The sequence below is a fragment of the Rhincodon typus genome, chromosome 1 (assembly GCF_021869965.1).
Source record: "Rhincodon typus isolate 14 chromosome 1, sRhiTyp1.1, whole genome shotgun sequence".
NCBI lineage: Eukaryota > Metazoa > Chordata > Chondrichthyes > Orectolobiformes > Rhincodontidae > Rhincodon > Rhincodon typus.
In genome coordinates this window covers 140,464,511-140,484,799 of record NC_063332.1, presented here as the reverse complement: position 1 = coordinate 140,484,799, position 20,289 = coordinate 140,464,511, and the positions used below count along the sequence as shown (strand labels likewise).

Here is a 20,289-nt window from a genome sequence, read left to right as displayed (position 1 = left end):
TTATTTTATTTGAATCCCATCCTATTTTACTGCTGGGAAGTCCCAACAACAATCCAACTTATCCTTTCACTGTGATGTTGGTCTCACCCTGGTTCACCCTATTCCAGTGGTCCTACTCCACTTGTTCCAGGAAAATCAAATTCTTCAGCGACTGCACCTTCCTCACCTCAATATCCCTGTACTAACCTTATGTAGTTCAAGTTGTAGTCCTGTACTTAGTATAAGGCAGCTGGTACAAATAGGATAGTTGATGACATCACAGGAAGTGACATCAGCTCTGACAACAAAGTGTAGAAAGACTCGTTGCATAATAGTGTAATGCAGACATCTCTCCATGTTCTGAACATGGAAGTGCATCGTTCAACAAATAGTTCTAGCTACCAAGACATGCTTCATGTCCATCTTTAAGCATACTTAAACATGGTAGTAGCAGGAAAACTGTTAAAATCTCTCCTTACAACAATGGGAACAGCACCTATCTGGTGCCCAGCACAATTGTGATAATTTAGAACAAAGGAAAGCAGCAACAGCCATGTTACAACGTTAACATGAGATGACAGAACAATTCAGCCGTACGGAAAAATGAGAGGAAAAAGCAGCAGAGTTTAAATAAGGAAATGCAAAAGGTCACAATAATCAGACAGACAGTCTCAGGTGAAGACCGACGAACGACAGAAGAAACTGGTGAATGCTGCATGAATAGGATTCAGAAGTAATCAAAATTGAAGTGGTCACACTCCAATGGTAGGCAAGGCTGGCAGAATGTCGAGCAGATAGACTTACGGAAACCGGCAAAGGTTGGAGCAAACAGTTCCTGGCAGCAAGTAAATCGTTGCGGCAGGCAAACTCCATTGGCAAGCAAAAATCATGATAATTGGCCCCAAACAGAATATGAGATGGTGAAAGTTTTTGATGAGAGACACAGACTTAATGAGCTGAAGGACTTTTCTCTACACTGTAGACATCTATGAGAAAACCAACTCTTGAAACACTGTACTGAAAATATGTTCTAGATCAAAATCAACTCACTTGATCGACACTCTAACATGTTAATAAGACATGAAAAGAGGAACAGGAGTAAGCCGTTAGGGATCAAAGAGACATTGGCATGAGTGTTAACAGATCCTTGAAGGAAACAGGAAAGGTAGATAAGGAAATTAAGAAGGTAAGTCAGAAAATTGCCTTTATTAGACAACACACTGAATATAAGAGTGAGAAGGTTATGATGAAGCTGTATATAATGTTAGTTAGGCCTTGGCTGAAGTACTGTGTGCAGTTCTGGTTGCCACGCTATAGACAGGATGTGACTGCACTAGAAAGGATGCAGAAGACATTCACCAGGTTGTTGCCTAAGCTGGAGTGATTCAACTATGAAGACAAACTAAATTCGTTTGGGTTTGTCTTGCTTGAATCAGAAAATGTTGAATGGTTATTTGACTGAGAGGCATGGACAGAGTAGATAGGGAGAAACCTTTCAACTTCATAGAGCAGTCAGCAACCAGGGTGCACAGTTTTAAGGTAAAGATCAGTTTTCAAAAGGATTTGAGGGGAAAAAAATTCACGCAGAGGCTAGCGGCAGCATCTGTTAAACTATTTAAGAATATCTGGCCTATGTCTGGCTTGTGTAAGCAGCCTGAGGTGACTGTGATGAACCAATTGAGCCATGGTCCAGGTCAGGTAATGGAAAGATCTTCGCTGTCACGAGGTAACATTTTATTAATTCATTTAATACCCACCCATAATCACCCTGGAGGTGGTGGCCTTCTCGAACTGCTGCAATCCATGTGGTATAGGTACATCCATAATACTGTAGGGAGGGACTTTCAGGATTTTAACCCAGCGACAACGAAGGATTGGCAATATATTTCCAAGTAGGGATGTTGCCAGGCTTGGAGGTGAACATGCAGGTGGTGGTATTCCCATATATCTGTTTTTCCACCCATCCAATGGTACAAGTCATGAGTTTGAATGGAGATGACTCAAGATCCTTGATGAGTTCAGATCAGACCTTAGAATCCCTACAGTGTGGAAACAGGCCATGCGCCCAACAAGTCCACAACGACCCTCAGAGCATCCCACCTAGACCCGTCACCCTATAACCCACCTAAGCTACACACCCCTGAACTCTACGGGCAATTTAGCATGGCCGATCCACCTAGCCTGCATATTTTTGGACTGTGGGAGGAAACCGGAGCACCCGGAGAAAACCCACGCAGACACGGGGAGAACGTGCAAACTCCACACAGACAGTTGCCCGAGGGTGGAATCGAACCCGGGTCCCTAGCGCAGTGAGGCTGCAGTGCTAAGCACTGAGCCTCCATGCCAACCCGTGTTGCATCAGTGCATCTTGTCGACGGTAAACACTGCTGCCACCGTGTGTTTCAGCAAAACAGGGAGCAAATGTTTATGTCATAAAATAAGAGTCCTCTGTGTCGGAGTACATCTGTATTTTCTAGGGTTCTGCTATTTAACATGTACTCCCTTGCTTTGTTAGTCGTCTCAAATGCATCACCTCATACTTTCAGGATTAAATTCCAGCTCATCTATATCACCCTGTGGTCTAAGGCTTTAGTCCTTGCTATTTACCACACCACCAATTTCCATGTCATCTGCAAACTTGGTCATATCTCCTACATTCATGTCTAAATTATTGATGTACAAAAAAACCAGCAAGGGACACAGCACCCTGTGGTATACCTCTGGACACAGGCTTCCAGTCACAAACACATACTTTAACCATCACCCTCTACTACCAATCACTGAGCCAATCCTGGATCCATTTTGCCAAATTTCTCTGTTTCCTATGGGGTCTTAGCTTAACCAGTCTGCCATGCAAGACCTTACTGATGTTGATGTAGACTATACAACTACCCTTATCTATACACCTTCCATGAAAACTTCAAATCAAATTTGTCAGACATGATCTCCCTGTTACAAAGTCATGCTGACTAACCTCGATTAATCCTTGCCTCTCTAAGTGCAGGTTAATTCTTTCCATCAGACTTTTTTCAATAGTCCCCCTGCTACCGATATTAAATTCACTGTAGTTTCCTGGTTTATCTCTACCACCTTTCTCCAATAATGGTTTCAACATTAGTAGTGTTGTCCTTGGCACACTTCCTGTGGCCAGAGAGGATTTGAAAATTAATGTCAGAGCCCCTGCAATCTCCTCCCTTTCTCCCACAGCAGCCTGGGATACACCTCATCTCGGTCTGAGATTTATTCACTTTCAAACCCGCTAACACAGCGAATACCTCCTCCCTCTCAATGCTAATTTGTTCAAGTATATCACAGTCCCCCTCTCCGATTTCTAGACCTACATCGTCCTTCTCTATTGTGAATACAAGTAAAAGTACTCACTTAAAACTTCATCTGTGTCTTTTCGCTCCACATACACATTGCCACTTATTTCCCTAACGAGTCCTACTCTTTTCTCAAATTGAAACAAAGAACTGTTGATGCTGGAGATCTGAAAAAAAAAAACAGAAATTGCTGGCAAACTCAGCAGTCTAGCAGCATCTTTTGGAAGAAGACAGACTTAACGTTTCGAATCTGGTGGCTTTTCATTGGAACTGCAGTTCTCCAGCAATGTTCACGTTCCTTGTCTTTTCTCGGTTATTCTCTTGTTGCTGATATACTTACAAAACAGCTTTGGCTTTCCCTTAATGTTATCCGCCAGTGATATTTCATGTTCTCACTCCTCTCTTCTAATTTCTTTTTTGAAGCAACCCCTTGTACTTTCCATTTTCCTTGAGGGCATTCATTCTTTTGAGCTTTTGGTATCTGCCATAAGCTTCCTTTTATTTCTTGGCCAATCCCACACATCCCTTGACGTCCAGGGCTTTCTGTGCTTCTTAGTCCCATTCTTCACCTTTATGTTAACAAGATGGCTCTGTCCTCTCACTATTTATGCTTTTGAATCCATCCAATGCTTTCATGTGAATTTTTCAGCAAGTAGCTGCTCTTGGTCCACATTAGCCTGGTCTATTTTTTTTTAAATCAGCCTTCTCCCATTTCAGGACATTTATTTCCAGTCCAACTTTGGCTTTATATCTTACGGAGCTGTGGTCAATTTCACTGAAATACTCCCCCACTGCCACATCTACCACTTGCCTAGTTTTGTTACCTAAAATTAGGTCCAGCACTACTCCCTCTCTTGTAAGACCTTCTACTTATGGATTTGAAAAGCTCTCTTGGATATATTTTAAGAAATTTGCCTCCTCTAAGCTTTTCACACTGTCTAAGCCAGTCAATATTGGGTAAATTGAAATCCCCTACTATTATTACCCTGTTGTTTTTATCACATCTCAGAATTGCCCACACATCTGTCTTTCTATCTTCTTCTCACTGTTTTGGGGTCTGTAGTATACTCCCAACAAACTGATTAGCTGTTTAAGCTGTAGCCAAATGGCAGAGGAGATTGGGAGGGGACATTATTGAGATCCATAAAATTATGAGGGGCATAATTAAGGTAGACAGGAAGAAAAGCTTTTCCCCTTGATAGATGGATCAATGACTGAGGCATAGATTTAAAGCAAGAGGCAGAAGGTTTAGAGGAGATGAGAAGAAAAACATTTTCACCCAGAGGGTAGTGGGAATCTAGAACTATTGCCCGTAAGGGTGCTAGAGGCAGAAATTCTCAACATTCAAGAACTGTTTAAATGTGCACTTGTGAGGCCAAGACAGAAAAGATCTTGGCCAAATGCTGGTAAATAGGACTTGAATAGTAAGGTGGTGGTTTTTGACTCCGGCAGACATGATGGGCCGAAGGGCCATTTTTTATGCTGTAGATTTCTATAACTCTGTGGCCTCATTTGAGGAACCTTCTAAACTATCATCCCTCCTTACTGCAGTAACTGAATTCTTACCAATGTTGCAACACCACTTCATCTTTTACACCCCATTGTTTCACCTAAAGATTCGAAACCCCAGAATGCTGAGCTGCCAGCCCTGTCCATCACTTAACTATGTCTCCATAATAACAATGATATCACATCCCCCTGTGTTAATCAATATCCTCAACTCATCTGTTGAATTTGCAAGATGCCATACATTAAAATAAATGACATCCAACCTTGCTATGCTTCCTTGTGCCTTGGTTATATTTACATTGCCTTCTAAACTGACATGGTCTTTTTGCCTTCGTGTCTGTGCATCACCCTTTTCTTATCATCCTCAACTCACCATGTACCTTCAAGTCTGTATCCCATTCTCCTGACAAATTAGTTTAAACTCCCACCAACTGCAACACCAATTCCCAAACTCCTGCAAGGATATTACTCCCAATCTGGTTCAGGTGCAACCTGCCGGACTTCACAGCTACCAGTTGTTGGTTGGTTTGCCAAGCTGACTGGTTTTCATGCAAACATTTTGTCTCCCTTCTAGGTGACATCGTCAGTGCTGTGTAGCCTCCATTGAAGCGCTGTTGTTCTGTCCTACTCTGAATTTATATGGTCCGGTCTGTCATGGTGGGCAGTCTTGTTTCCAGTTTTGTACTGTAATGGTATATAGATGGGGCCTATTTCAACATGTTTGTTAATTGCATTAGTGGTTGAAAACAAATGTGATATTTAAAATACCATGCCGCAACTGCGAGAAACACTACATAGGACAGATGGGCAGGAAACTCACCACCAGGATACATGAATGCTAACTCACAGCAAAAAAGCACAACCAACTCTCTGCCATTTCAATACACTCCGACATAGAAGGACATTGATTTAACTGGGTTAAATTGATAGTACTAGTTATAGTACTAGGACAAGCAAGACAAAGACAAGCATGAAAATTCCTGGAGGCCTGGTTTTCAACCACCAACAGCGTTTCAACGGAGGCTACACAGCACTGAAGGGAGACGAAATGTTTGCATGAAAACCAGTCAGCTTGGCGAATCAACCAACAACTCCAACTGCAAGCCAAGCTACAGATCTTAATTAGAACATTATTCACAGCTCCCACCTTCCCCAGAAATGAACGCAGTGATTCAGGAATATAAAGCCCTTCATCATACTCCAGCTCTTTGTTCATGCATTCATCTGTTCTATCTACTTATTCCTGTTTCTAACTATGTTGTTGGTCCCAATGTAAACCACAATCCCTGACTTTTCATCGTCGCCCTTGAGAATATCCTGCAGCCATTCTGTGACAGACATGCACCTTGCCCCAGGGAGGCAATGCACCATCCTGGAGTCACATCTGTCTAAGCCCATCATTATTGAATCTCCTACCAAGACTGCATTTGCTCTTTTTCTGCTCTCACTTTGTGTAGCTGGGCTCTGGCTACACTCCCCAGAGGAACAGTCACTCTCACAATGTTCTAACAAGAAAATCTGTTTTTGAGTAAGCTGCCTGACTGATGGTAACTCATTCCCTCTCTGACAGCAGATCCTATGCTGTAGGTTGACCAAGTCTAAAAACATGCTATCCATGTAACTCAGCCTCACGGAGGTACTGCTGTGTTTCCAGCTGATGCTCAAGCTCCAATTCCTGGTATTCAAGCTGATCAGTCAGGTAGTACTTCCTGCCAGTGTGGTCATCCAGACTGCCAGGTGCGTCTAAGACTTCCTATACACTGTAAATCATGGAACACACCATAAGACATAGGAGCAGCAATAATGCCATTCAAGTCTGCTCTGCCTTTCAATCATGGCAGATAAGTTTCTCAACCCCATTTTCCCAACTTCTTCCCTTAACTCGAGCCCCTTAACAATCCGGAACCAATCTATCTCTGTCTTAAGTATGCTCAATGACCTAGCCTCCACAGCCTTCTTTGGCAACGAATCCAACAGATTCACTACTTTCTGGCTAAAGAAGTTTCTCCTCATCTCCGTTCTAAAGGGTCTCCCCTTTACTCTAACCATCAGGTCCTATTCTATCCTGCTAATGGAAACATCTTCCCAACATCCATTCAATCCAGGCCTTTCAGTATTTTGTATGTTTCAATTAGATCCCCCCATCATCCTTCTAAACTCCATCGAGTATAGCCCCAGAGTCCTCAAACATTCCTCATGTGTTAAGCTTTTCAATCCTGGGATCATTCTCATGAACCTCCTCTGGACTTGCTCCAGGGCCAGTACATCCTTCCTGAGAAATGGGGCAAAAATTTTTTCTTTATTCATCAACAGGACGAGGGCGTTGCTGGCTAGGTAGCATTTATTGCTTATTCCCAATTGCCCAGAGGGCAGTTCTGAGTCAACCACATTGCATGGGTCTGCAGTCACATGTAGGCCAGACCAAGTAAGGATGGCAGTTTCCTTCCCTAAAGGACATTAGTGAACGAAATGGGTTTTTCCGACAATCAACAATAGATGCATGGTCACCATTAGATTCTCAATTCCAGATAGTTTTATTGAATTCAAATTCCACCTTCTGCCATGGCAGGATTTGAACTCGGGTCCCCAGAATGTTATCTGGGTCTCTGAATTAACAGTCCAGCGATATTATCAATAGACCATCGCCTCCCCAAATTGCTGACAATATTCTAAAAGTGGTCTGACCAGAGGCTTATAAAGCCTCAGAAGTAAACCCTGCTTTTATATTCTAGTCCTCTTGAAATAAATGCTAACATAGCATGTGCCTTCCTAACTACTGACTCAACCTGCAAGTGGACCTTAAGAGAATCCTAAAGCATGATTCCCAAGTCCCTTTGCACTTCAGATTTCTAAATTTTCTCCCCATCTATAAAATAATCTATGCCTCTATTTTACCTACCGAAGCGCATGACCTCACACTTTCCCATATTTATTTCATCTGCCACTTCTTTGCCCACTCTCCTAACCTGTCCAAATCCTTCTGCAGCCTCCCCACCTCCTCAATACTACCTGTCCCTCCACTTATCTTTGTATCATCTGCAGATTTAGCCAGAATGCCGTCAGTTCCTTCATCTAGATCATTAAATGTACAAAGTGAAAAGTTGTGATCCCAACACTGACCCTTGCGGAAATCCATTAGTTACCAGTTGCCATTCTGAGAAGGACCCTTTTATCGCCACTCTCTGCTTTCTGCCAGACAGCCAATCTTCTATCCATGCTAGTACCTTGCCTCTAACACCATGGGCTTTCATCTCATACAGCAGTCTGCTGTGTAGAGCCTTGTCAAAAGCCTTCTGGAAGTCCAAGTAGATAACATCCACTGGCTCTCCTTGGTTGAACCTAGTCATTAACTCTTCAAAGAATTCTAATAGATTTATCAGGCATGACCTCCCCTTGATGAAACCATGCTGACTTTGCCCTATTTTACCATGCACTTTCAGGTATTCAGAAATCTCATCCTTCACAATGGTCTCCAAAATCTTAACAACTGAGGTCAGGCTAATCGGTCTGTAATTTCCCATCTTATGCCTCCCTCCCTTGCAAATCCCAAGGGAGGGGGTTACATTGGTAATTTTTCAGTCCTTTGGGACCCTCCCTGGCTCCAGCGATTCCTGAAAGATCAAAACTAAGGCCTCTAATATCTCTTCAGCTATCTCTTTCAGAGCTCTGGAGTGTAGTCCATCTGGTCCAGGTGGTTTATCAACCTTCAGACCTTTCAGTTTTTCTAGCACCTTCTCCTTGGTGATGGCCACCATACTCACCTCTGCCCCCAACTCTCTTGAATTTTTGGGAGGTTACTCATTTCTTCCACCGTGAAGTCTGACACAAAGTACTTTTCAGTTCCTCTGCCATTTCTTTATGCCCCATTACTATTTCCTCAGCGTCATTTTCCAGCAGTCCAATATCAACTTTTGCCTCTCTTTTACCCTTTATATATGTAAAGAAACTCTTGCAATCTTCTTTTATAGTACTGGCTAGCTTACCCTCATATTTCATCTTCTCCCTTCTAACTCCTTTTTTAGTTGTCCTCTGTTGGTCTTTGTAGGCTTCCCAATCCCTTGGCTTCACACGGCCCTTCGCCGGGTTATATTGTTTCTCTTTTCCTTTTATGCTATCCATAACTTCCCTCATCAGCTATTGTTGCCTCGTCCTCCCTTTAGTATGCTTCGTTTTCCTATGGATGAATTTTTGCTGTGTCTCCCAAATTACTCCCAGAAACTCCTGTCATTGCTGTTCCATTGTTTTTTCTGCTAGTTCCTCTCCCAGCCAATTCTGGCCAGCTCCTCTCTCATGCCTCTGTAGTTGCCTTTATTCAACTGTAATACTGTTAAATCTAATGCCAGGTTCTCCCTTTCAAATTGCAGAGTAAATTCTATCATATTATGGTCACTGCCTCCTAAAGGGTTCCTTCACCTTAAGCGCCTTCTCAAGTCTGCCTCATTACACATCACTGAATCCAGAATTGCAAGTTCCCTGGCTCCACCAGAAGCTGCTCCAAAAAGTCATCTTATATATATTCCACAAACTCCTTTTCTTGTGATCCATTACCAACCTGACTTTTCCAGTCCACTTGCATATTAAAATTCCTCATCCCTCACCAAAGATCCTCAGACAGCACCTTCCAAACCCACGACCACTTCCATGTAGAAGGACAAGGGCAGCAGATATATGGGAACACCACCACCTCCAAGTTCCTCTCCAAGTCACTCACCATCCTGACTTGGAAATATATTGCCGTTCCTTCACTGTCACTGGGTCAAAATCCTGGAATTCCCTCCCTAACACCATTGTGGTTCAACCCACAGCAGGAGGACTGCAGCGGTTCAAGAAGGCAGCTCACCACCGCCTTCTCAAGGGCAACTAGGGATGGGCAAGAAATGCTGGAAAGCCAGCAATGCCCACATCCCACAAATGAATTTTAAAAAATGGTCACTGTAACCTTACCTTTCTTACACGCTTTTTCTATCTACTGGTATATCTTTGTGCCCTACATCCTGACTACTGTTTGGAGGCCTGAACCTCACTCCTATTAGTTTTTTAACCTTTGTGATTCCTCAACTCTCCCACACAATTCTACATCACCTGACCCTATGTTGTTTCTTGCAGTTGATTTAATTCCATTTCTCACTAAAAAGGCAACCTCACCCCTCTGCCCACCTGCTTGTCTTTACAATAGGATGTATATCCTTGGATATTTAGCTTTCACACAGGACTTGGCTCCACTGCCATACCTTATTTTAGTCCTTACATTAATTTTATTCTCCTTCCCTTAGTCTACATTGGCTTACTTATATTACTTTATTATGTTACTCTCAACTTTACTTATTTCTGGTGCTTTATAAATATACATTTCTAATTTACAGCAAATTACAGATGGTCACTAACAGTAGTTTGTTACCAGATAATGAACATATAGACTGTGCTGTAACTTTCATCTTTTTTCCAACAAGAACTGAGTGAAGGACATTCTTCTCAAACTGCTTCATCACAATGCTGACCGCAGGACACTCTTCCAGACTACTTCACTGTGATGCTCCTGTCAGTAACTCTTCTCCTATCTTGAGACTTTGAGAAGAGACTGAATTGTCATGGCAGTGGCTGACAAAGCCTTATCACACTTCCTATAGTCAAGAAAGGCCTCAAATGGTTAAAAATTAATGCAACTAGTTAGGCAGTGGGATTTACCAGTACCTAATTAGAGGAAAATGATATTCCACTGCGCAGTTTCTAGGGTTAGTACAGTTTGTTAACTGACGGGGCTTTGACATATATGCAAATATGCAGCCTTGACCAGAAAAAGGCACAAAGCATTAGGGCTGCCACTTGTTGAAGCAGTATAAGTGGTTCTCAGATAACAAAATGGCTGGGGAAGATCTTTAGCTGTAACAGCAGCTTCCATACTCTGACATTTAAAGTTAAATGTAGTCTTCATAGGAGGAGTATATCCAAGATAATAAGGTTAAAGATGGTAAATAGTCTTGTAAAATTGCATATAAAAGAGTTCTGTTGAATAGAAGCAAATACAGTCGCTGCTTGTAGAGAGTCAGTTTGGTAAAGAACAACTTTGAGAAATGTTGATAGAAGCCTCCATATCAGGGTGATCCAGACTTTGGTATCCATCATGAGATAGGAGCAAATGGTCTGACCCATATCAATTAAGACCCCCAGGTAATTATAGCCATGTGTTATATATCAAAATGGAGTGTTAAATACGCAGATATTAAGGTATTCAACAGCATTCCTGTGGATATTCAGACTAAAGCAGATAGAAGACCCCTTCCTATCAGCAGGGTAGTGCTGTATAACTGGCACAGACATTAAGCCTATAGTATATTTACACAATATGTATTGTGAACGCCCAAGGACAAGTGATAAAGGGGTCTGCTAAATATTATGAGATCATGGGATAACCAAAAGCTATCCATGGACTGATCACACTGTCACATGATTAAGCTGATTGGATGAGCACATAATCAATTAATGATATAGTTGGTTTGTAACAGCAAATGTGGGTTAAAAACAAAATGTTTAAAAAGTATATGTTTTCCTTTGTTCAGTGGAGAAGTCCCTGGACTAGATTACAAGAACACCCTGCTATTCATAGTAACGTGTAAATCTAGCTTGTCCAGTGTCCCCTCACAGTCTCATATCTGAACCTGAACCTGAAGGATAGGTAGTAGGGGCAACACAGTTACGGGCCACCATGAGGTGCATCTCACTTAAGAAGTGAAGACCTCCTGGATTGTTAAACTTAACTAGAAGTAACTACAAGTCACAGACCTGTGAAAGTTGTCACCAACATGTAGGACTTAGCTGAAATGACGGACAGATGCAACTGATAGTTAAGGATAAAAGCACAGAGGCATCATCCAAGTCATGCCTTGAGGAAAGGGCAGGGGTACCTCTAAGAACAGCCTAATCCTAGAAAGGAAACAAACAATAAAAAGATGGCCACTTAAGAAAAGGAACCAGACTGGGGACCAGAGGGATCTCTTACATGATTCCCAGCCGGAAAGCAAAAGAAAGTAACTGATTGAAGGATTAAAACGAACTGGAACCCTATGAATCCTTCCACCACACAAAAAGAATGGTGCAGCAATTAAAAGACAGACAAAGAGGGCAAGGCCTTAGTGCTAGTACTTCAAGCACATGTAAAATTAACAAAACACGTAAATCAATTAACAGAGAGACAAAGGATGGCCAAAGTAATAAAAACCAAAAGAACTGCGGATGCTGTAAATCAAGAACAAAAACAAAAACAAAAACAAAAACAAAAGTTTCTGGAAAAGCTCAGCAGGTCTGGCAGCATCTGTGAAGGAGAAAACAGAGTTAACGTTTCGGGTCCGGTGACCCTTCCTCAGAACGGAGTAACGCTGGCTATGCTAGCATTACTGGCCCTAGAATCAATTACAACAGTCCCTCTTCCCCAAGGAACTGATTTGAGTATACTGGGAGAAGCACTGGGATATAATCGTGGCCAAGGGGATGGGCCTCCGCCATATGTACCCATCCCTCCCATTAAAGTGAAATATATTCTTCCAACCCCAGCTGTATACCAAATACCCAGATTGGCAGGGTTGTTTGCCAGGAGGCCACACCTAGGCATACCACAAACAATCACCCATCATTCCTGCTACTCCAGCCCAAAGCACCCAGGTTTGTCACCAGAGACACATTAAAGATGAGCAGCCCACTCTAAAGCCTGGACATATTAACAAAATGTTAGGGCTAAAAGTGAGGAAATTGCGGATTTGGTACAAAATGTATAACAGGGACACTGCAAGGTTGTTCCACACAAAAATCCCAGAGATATACTGGGCAGGCTTGTCACAAACACACCAAGACAGAGCCTGGTGTGCTGACCTAGCAGCAAGCCCACAAGCATGAGACTAATCATATCAGGCATTTAAGGCTCATGTTACTAAACCCATGGGACCAATCCCCATAAATTGTTTCCTGGTCATGGGCACCTCCAAACAGAAAGGACAGAGCGTCACCGACTACAGAAATCAAAAATCTGAAGCCTTCCAAGCCCAGAGTGAGATAACAAATGCTGACAGAAAGAAACGAGCATTCTTCCAAATGTATAAAGATGGCCTCAGCCCTGCTCATCAGGCAACCGGTAAAACGGAACTGGTCACACATAATAATTACGATGATTTAGAACATTACCCAATCAGAGTGGATAACACACAGTCAACCAAGTCAGCAGCCACAGAGATTGAGATTAGAATCATAGAATTCCTACAGCGTGGAAGTAGGCCACTCAACTTATTGAGTCCACAGTAACCTCCAAAAAGCATCCCACTCAGATCCACCCCGCTACCATAACCTTGCGCTTCCCATGGCCAATCCACCTAGCCTGCACATCTCTGGACACTACGGGCAATTCAGCATGGCTGATCCACCTAACCTGCGCATCTTTGGACTGTGGGAAGAAACCAAAGCACCAATAGGAAACCCACAGAGACACAAGGAGAATGTGCAAACTCCACACAGACAGTCGCCTGAAGCTGGAACTGAAGCCTGGCACAGTGAGGCAGCAGTGCTAACCACTGAGCCATTGTGTGTCTATTAAGGTTGAATGAATAATTTCTGCAATTAATGATAAGGAATAGTCACGTCATAATTACAGTAGACCAAGACACCACCATGCTGAAGGTAGAGCCCCTTTGCATGGCTTCAGGAAGAGATGTACTAAGTGTAATTATCCAGAGCATGTTTGAGGACTGCTGGGATAAAGAGTTGGAAAGGAAGGACAGGGCCCTGACAGTGAAATGTAGGAGATAAGATTACTATGAACCTTAGAAATATGATGAATCAACAACTGCTGATTATTATCAAAGAGTTATCCAAAAGCCAAGGACACCGACACCAAGCTATGGGTAACAACATCAATATGGTGCTAGTAGTGCAAAGCATTAATAGACACAGGAGTGTTGGTGTCAGTTACAGATTTAGAACTGCCATTCACTAAATATAAAGTTTGGATACAAGGGGTGGGAGGGAAGAAAACAAAAGCATATAACAGCTATAAGCAATTATTAGAGATCGATGGCTTAATGATCCCCACACATTTTTGGGTGTGCAGGAACTCTGGGGGTACAGCTGGGAATAGATATTCTCACATTGATGAGAGCAGTAGAAGGTACTAGTCAACAAGCAACTACCAACTTACCTTATTCCAGATGTAAGCCAAAAAAGTCCACAAGCACAAAGTATGCCCCATTATCAATGTGGATTCTCTGCTTGCAGTGGAAAAAGCTTTTTCAGGGCAGTGTCTGAGCAAGAATTTCCAGCTCCAAGATGCAGGTCACCACCAGGATTAGAGAGATGATCTTTTCATTCATTCATGGAATCAGGGTGTTGCTGGCCCAGCCAGTATTTATGGTTCATCCCAAGTTGCCCTTGAGAAAGTGGTGGACAGCTTCCTTCTTGAACTGCTGCAATCCATGTGCTGTAGGTAGACCCACAATGCCATTGGGAGTTCTAAGATTTTGACCCAGTGACAGTGAAGAAATGGTGATATATTATCACATCAGGATTGACAAAGGTTTGGAAGGAAACTTGCAGGTAGTGGTGTTCCCATGTATCTCCTCCCCTTGTCTTTCAAGACAAAAGTGGTTATGGGTTTGGAAGGTGCTGTCTAAGCAGTTTGGTGATTTTCTGTACCATACCTTGGTTCAGATTATTGCTACTGAGTGTTGATGGTGGACGGAATGGATGTTTGTGATGTGATACCAATCAAGCAGGCTGCTTTGTTCTGGATGGTGTCAAGCTTCTCCAGTGTTGCTTGGATGAGTGCAGATCCAGCAAATAGGGAAGTACTAAACTGCACACTCATTTGTGTCTTGTAGAAGGTAGACATGCTTTGGAGAACCGGTGAGTTAGTTGATGCAGTATTCCTAGCCTCAGATTGTCTCTTGTAGCCACAGTATTTATATGGCTATTCCAGTTCCTTATCAATGGTAACCCCGAAGGTGTTTATTTTGGGGATTAAGCAACCACAATGCCATCGGAGTGTCAAGCGACAATGGTTAGAATGTCTTTTGTTGGAGATGGTAATTACATGGCATTTGTGTGGTAAGAATGTTATTTGCCACTTTTCATCCCACGCCTGGACATTCCACAGATCTTGTTGCAGTTGGTCATGGACTACTTGAGTGTTTGAGGAATTGTGAACGGTGTTGAATATTGTGCAATCATCAGCGAACATCCCCACTTCTGTCCTTATGATGGAGGGAAGACAAAGCAGCTAAAAATAGTTGGGCCTAGGACATTACCCTCAGGAATTCCTGCAGTGATATTCTGGAACTGAGATAATGGACCCTCAACAACCACATTCATCTACCTTTGTGCTGCTTGTGTCGGACTCCCACTGACTCCAGTTTTGCTAGGGCTCCTTGATGTCACCTTTGGCCAATTGCAGCCCTTGATGTCAAGGACTATTACACTCACCTCCCCTCTGGAATTCAGCCAATGACTGGTGAATCTATGGAATTCACTGCCACAGAAAGCTGTGGAGGCCAGGTCATTGAGTACATTTAAGACTGAGATAGGTAGGTTCTTGATTATCAAGGGGATCAAGGGTTTATAGGGACAAAGCAGGACAATGGGGTTGAGGAACTTATCAGCCATGATTGAATAGCAAAGCAGACTCAATGGGCTGAATGGCCTAATTTCTGCTCCTATGTCTTATGACAATGTTAACATATAGGAAGTGGAAGATTTTCAGCTACTTGAAGATCCCAGGAGAAGTACCCTAGATAATAGGATTTCAATAATGTGGAACTCCTTGTTAATGGACACAAAGCATGATTAAACTTGATGCAGGAAAAGCTGTCAGATGCTAGATAAAACACAAAAGAACTGTGGATGCTGTAAATCAGAAACAAAAGCAGAAATTGCTGGAAAAGTTCAGCGTTAATGTTCTGAGGAAGGGTCACCGGATCTGAAACGTTAACTGATTTCTCTTCAGAGATGCTGCCAGACCTGCTGAGATTTTCTAGCAATTTATGTTTTTATTCCTGTCAGATGCAATGTATTTGCTGACAGCAGGGCTCTTCCAGACTTCCACAGTTTAGGCCTATAACCCAGAAGCTGCCTCAGTGAGAGTCTGTGGTTGCAGACTGCAAAACTTCTTTAAAGTACAAGAAATTTCACAAACTTTCTACGTCCTTCTGAATCAAAGTTTATGAAGCAAGGAAGTTGCACAGCAATACAACTTCAATACTCCCTGGTGGTACAGAAAATCCTACCAGATTCAGACCACTTTCTGGCAGTCTCTGCGAATGATGTTCCACACCAGTAGACGTGAGGTGGTGACCCAGATCATATGATACCTGTTCTGGGAACTGGTAGATAAAAACATAAACCAGGTCAGCACTATGTACAGCAGCCAGCCATAACAGGAGACTAGAACCTCGTGCTCCTCTTCCAAGAGACAGAAGAGAGTTTCTGCCAATATACCATAAACCATGTGACCAACTCTGGACTTGTATAGTTCTTCCACGAGAAAAAGATGATTAGCAGCCAAGATACTACAGGGATGGCACAACCCAATGCAGTCACAAGGTTCTTTGACATCCTGAATTATCAAGAATATTCCCACGAAAAATGAGCTTGCCTATGGAGCCACAAGCAATGAGGAACCTCCAGGAAGAGCATTCAACTCCATTCCAGATAGTGACCTGAGTATGCAAGTCCTAGGGGTGCCAGAGCCCAGTGAAACTGAAAAACAAACTGGGATGATGGCAATTTCTGACTCCAATCCAGAGACTCAAGAGGACAATGCGAGTTCATCCATCAGTTCACAAGCAGAGGATGTAACAGAAGCATCCCTAATGGCACCATAGGATCCCACAACAGTGGGTGCTCTACAGATTCATTCTGACAAGAAAGTGGAATACATTGCAGCCCTAGCAGTGTTGAAAGAAGAACCACTTCTAACCAAACATGTGAAATAATAGTCACTTCATACTAGACAGGAAGAAATCCAGCCAGATTTGGCCAAATACCAACTAGGGTAGACACAACAACTGGGTTATCCCATCAGCACGGGCAGCACTTATCACATTAAGGATATAAAATGTAAACATATTAATAATTAGAAAGGCAAAACACTTAGGAACAGGATAAGTATTTGGGGAAAAGTGTAATAAAAGGCAACAGCTATCAATAGCATAATCTCCCTGCTCTGTATACAATATACATAAATTAGTAAACATTTCTGGTTGCCAAGAATTATGCCATATTCTTCTCTTGGCATGATATTTAGAACAGTTAGGTCCTGTTTTCTTTTTTAGTTTATAACTTCTTATGACATTGTAATAGGCCCTCTTTTCTTCATTGCTTCTGTTATTGTCTTAACATAGGTTCCAAAAATGGAATCTTCCTTACTACATTTCAAAGCCATCTCCAGTTACACAAATCTATCCTTTATTTGTATACAAAGTAAACAACATCTTATAAACTTTCAGTCGCAACTGTAGAGAATGCTGTCCATTCCTCCAATTATCAAATGCTCAGAAATCGGCTTCTCTATCTGGAAATTACTTACTGGACAAAACCACAATCTCTAGCATCTTCTTCTCTATCTTTCTTTAGTTCCCTTTCTCTTCTGATTCAATCAACAGCAAGGGAACTTACTCTCATTGGATTCTAAGGATGGTTACACTGGTTATCCTCACCAACATCGTCCCCTACATAAACACATAAATAAATAGCTAAAGCCTATTGTCCACCACATAGATGGAAAACATTGCTCTATATGAAGCTATAAACCAACATAATTCATTATCTTATAAGGCAAAAAGGTAAAAACAGTGGAAAATAAATAAATATATATATTTAATACATAGATTCACTGTCCCCTTACGTTTTTCTTGTAAGTAATAATCAATTACTACCTGTATATTGTCTGAAAATTACACATCAGCAAAGATCACATGGTTAGTTCTTTAAATAACCACTTAATGACCACAGAAAAGGCAGAGTCTATTTCATGTATTCAAGCACAGATGCTGCTAAAATGCCACTATCTTTCTATTCAAATTTTCTAAATCCTCCAACGATCACTGTCCATGAAAATGCAATCACTGGGACTCAGAGCTGGAGAATAAAGGACATTTTAATGTAATTCAGCATTTAATTTGGAATTTTTCAATCATAGCAAAAGTCAGCTGAGTTTGAATATACAACTCTTATGCAATTAGTTTGTTTTTTTAAAAATAGTAAACAGTTCACAGAATTGCATACTGTTCTGATTTCACTTTTTTGAAACATCTAACCTATCAAATGCCCATTATGAATTACGTTTTATGATTAAATGTACAATGTTACATTGGTCAGTAACATTTGTGGAAATGAAGAATTATTTTCTGTAGCAATAGATCATTTATTTGATTATCAGTGCTAATTCAATTTACCTAAAGGTACTCTTGCAGCACTTGCATCAGGGTTTATCCAAAATGACAGCCATGATAGGACAACTATCAGAAGAGTTGGAGCATAAACTCCCATCATGTAATATCCAACTTGTCTTCTTAATGTAAATATCACTTCCACACAGGTGTAATATCCTTTAATAAAAAGGAAGTAAGTTAAGTGATAGAATCTTTCCTGCAGAAAAAATAAAACATTTAATGGCAATATTGCAGCTGGTACATTGAGAGAATGAATTTCAAAAGCTAACAGCATAATTCAATTGATCTCATTTTTATACTTCAACTTTTTTAACAAGCTAATCAATGTTTTTAATAATATTTAAATATCTCAATGATGGTTACATTCTTCGTAAACATTGTGATTATGGTTTACTGTAACATAAGAACCAAGAATTTTTCATCTCTTTGGAATTGATGAAATGGCTCTTTCAAAGAACCATCACAGTACCATGGGCATTGTGGATCTGCTAATGTCCTTTATCGTTCCATTCTATGACACTATAGCATGATAACAATACTGATATGCATCTCTGTTAGTTAAATTGACCGGTAGTTAAAGTGATCCAACAATAGCTAGAAAAGAGACAACAAGGTGCAGGGCTGGATGAACACAGCAGGCCAAGCAGCATCATAGGAGCAGAAAGGCTGACGTTTCGGGCCTAGACCCTTCATCAGAAAAGGGGGAGGGGAAGGGGGTTTTGAAATAAATAGGGAGAGAGTGGGAGGCGGATAGAAGAGGGATAGAGGAGAGGAAACAAACAGGTCGAAGAGGCGGGGATGGAGCCAGTAAAGGTGAGTGTAGGTAGGGAGTTAGGAAGGGGATAGGTCAGTCCAGGGAGGACGGACAGGTCAAGGGGGCGGGATGAGGTTGGTCGGTAGGAGATGGAGGTGCGGCTTGAGGTGGGAGGAGGGGATAGGTGGGAGGAAGAACAGGTTAGGGAGGCAGGGACGAGCTGGACTGGTTTTGAGATGCGGTAGGGGGAGGGGAGATTTTGAAACTTGTGAAATATCCCCTCCTCCCACCTCAAGCCGCACCTCCATCTCCTACCGACCAACCTCATCCCGCCCCCTTGACCTGTCCGTCCTCCCTGGACTGACCTATCCCCTTCCTAACTCCCTACCTACACTCACCTTTACTGGCTCCATCCCCGCCTCTTCGACCTGTTTGTTTCCTCTCCACCTATCCTCTCCTCTAACCCTCTTCTATCCGCCTCCCACTCTCTCCCTATTTATTTCAAAACCCCCTTCCCCTCCCCCTTTTCTGATGAAGGGTCTAGGCCCGAAACGTCAGCCTTTCTGCTCCTATGATGCTGCTTGGCCTGCTGTGTTCATCCAGCTCTACACCTTGTTGTCTCGGATTCTCCAGCATCTGCAGTTCCTACTATCTCTGATTCAATAGCTAGAAAAGGTTATATTTTGTTGCAATAGCTAAAAAAACGAAGGTTACAAATTAGACTTCAATTGTGCCTTTTCCTGCGCAGAAAACTGAGAGAAAGGATGTAAAATTTGGCTAGTGATCCTTTACCCCAAGAACACCTCAAATATAAGCATTATATCAGCCTCAGCTAATTTTCAGACCTCGGCTGTGGCTTCTAAGATAAATTAGACCCCTTACATGTGTTAATGCCTGTTAAAGAGTCTTTTCTTTGAGAACATTCAGTACTGAGTGGAACAACTCCAGTATGTTGTTCTGTTTAGTGTTTATTTTACTTTACATGCAGCACCAAGGCAAGATTTTAAAAAAAAACATCTTAAGCTGGAGCCTGTGGTGCAGCTGGAACATTTTCCAACTCTATAGCATTCCTTGAAGTCATTCTCAACCTTTACCCTCCCATTCTACCTCCACTAGGAGTCCAGTATTGGAGAACACCTTCCAAGCTATCCCAAAAACACCCTCTGAAGGATTTCTTTGGTAATCCTCCAACTATCAATGAGCTTAAGTGGCCCATTCAGGACACAATCCTTATTATTCTGCAGACCCACTTCCATATGGGACTCAGATCATATTTATTTATTCTAATGCAGTCTATCCA

The 20,289-nt window shown here is 42.1% G+C and overlaps 1 protein-coding gene across 5 annotated transcripts in view; it reads right to left on the bottom strand.

Moving 5' to 3' along the window:
• Positions 1 to 20,289, bottom strand: part of glrbb (glycine receptor, beta b) — a 168,715-nt gene that overhangs the window by 55,468 nt on the left and 92,958 nt on the right. For all 5 annotated transcript variants that reach the window (XM_048598598.1, XM_020531754.2, XM_048598587.1 and 2 more), the window contains one exon: positions 18,239 to 18,391. In XM_048598598.1, coding sequence (XP_048454555.1) covers positions 18,239 to 18,391 — 153 coding nt within the window. The remainder of the gene's footprint in view (positions 1 to 18,238; positions 18,392 to 20,289) is intronic.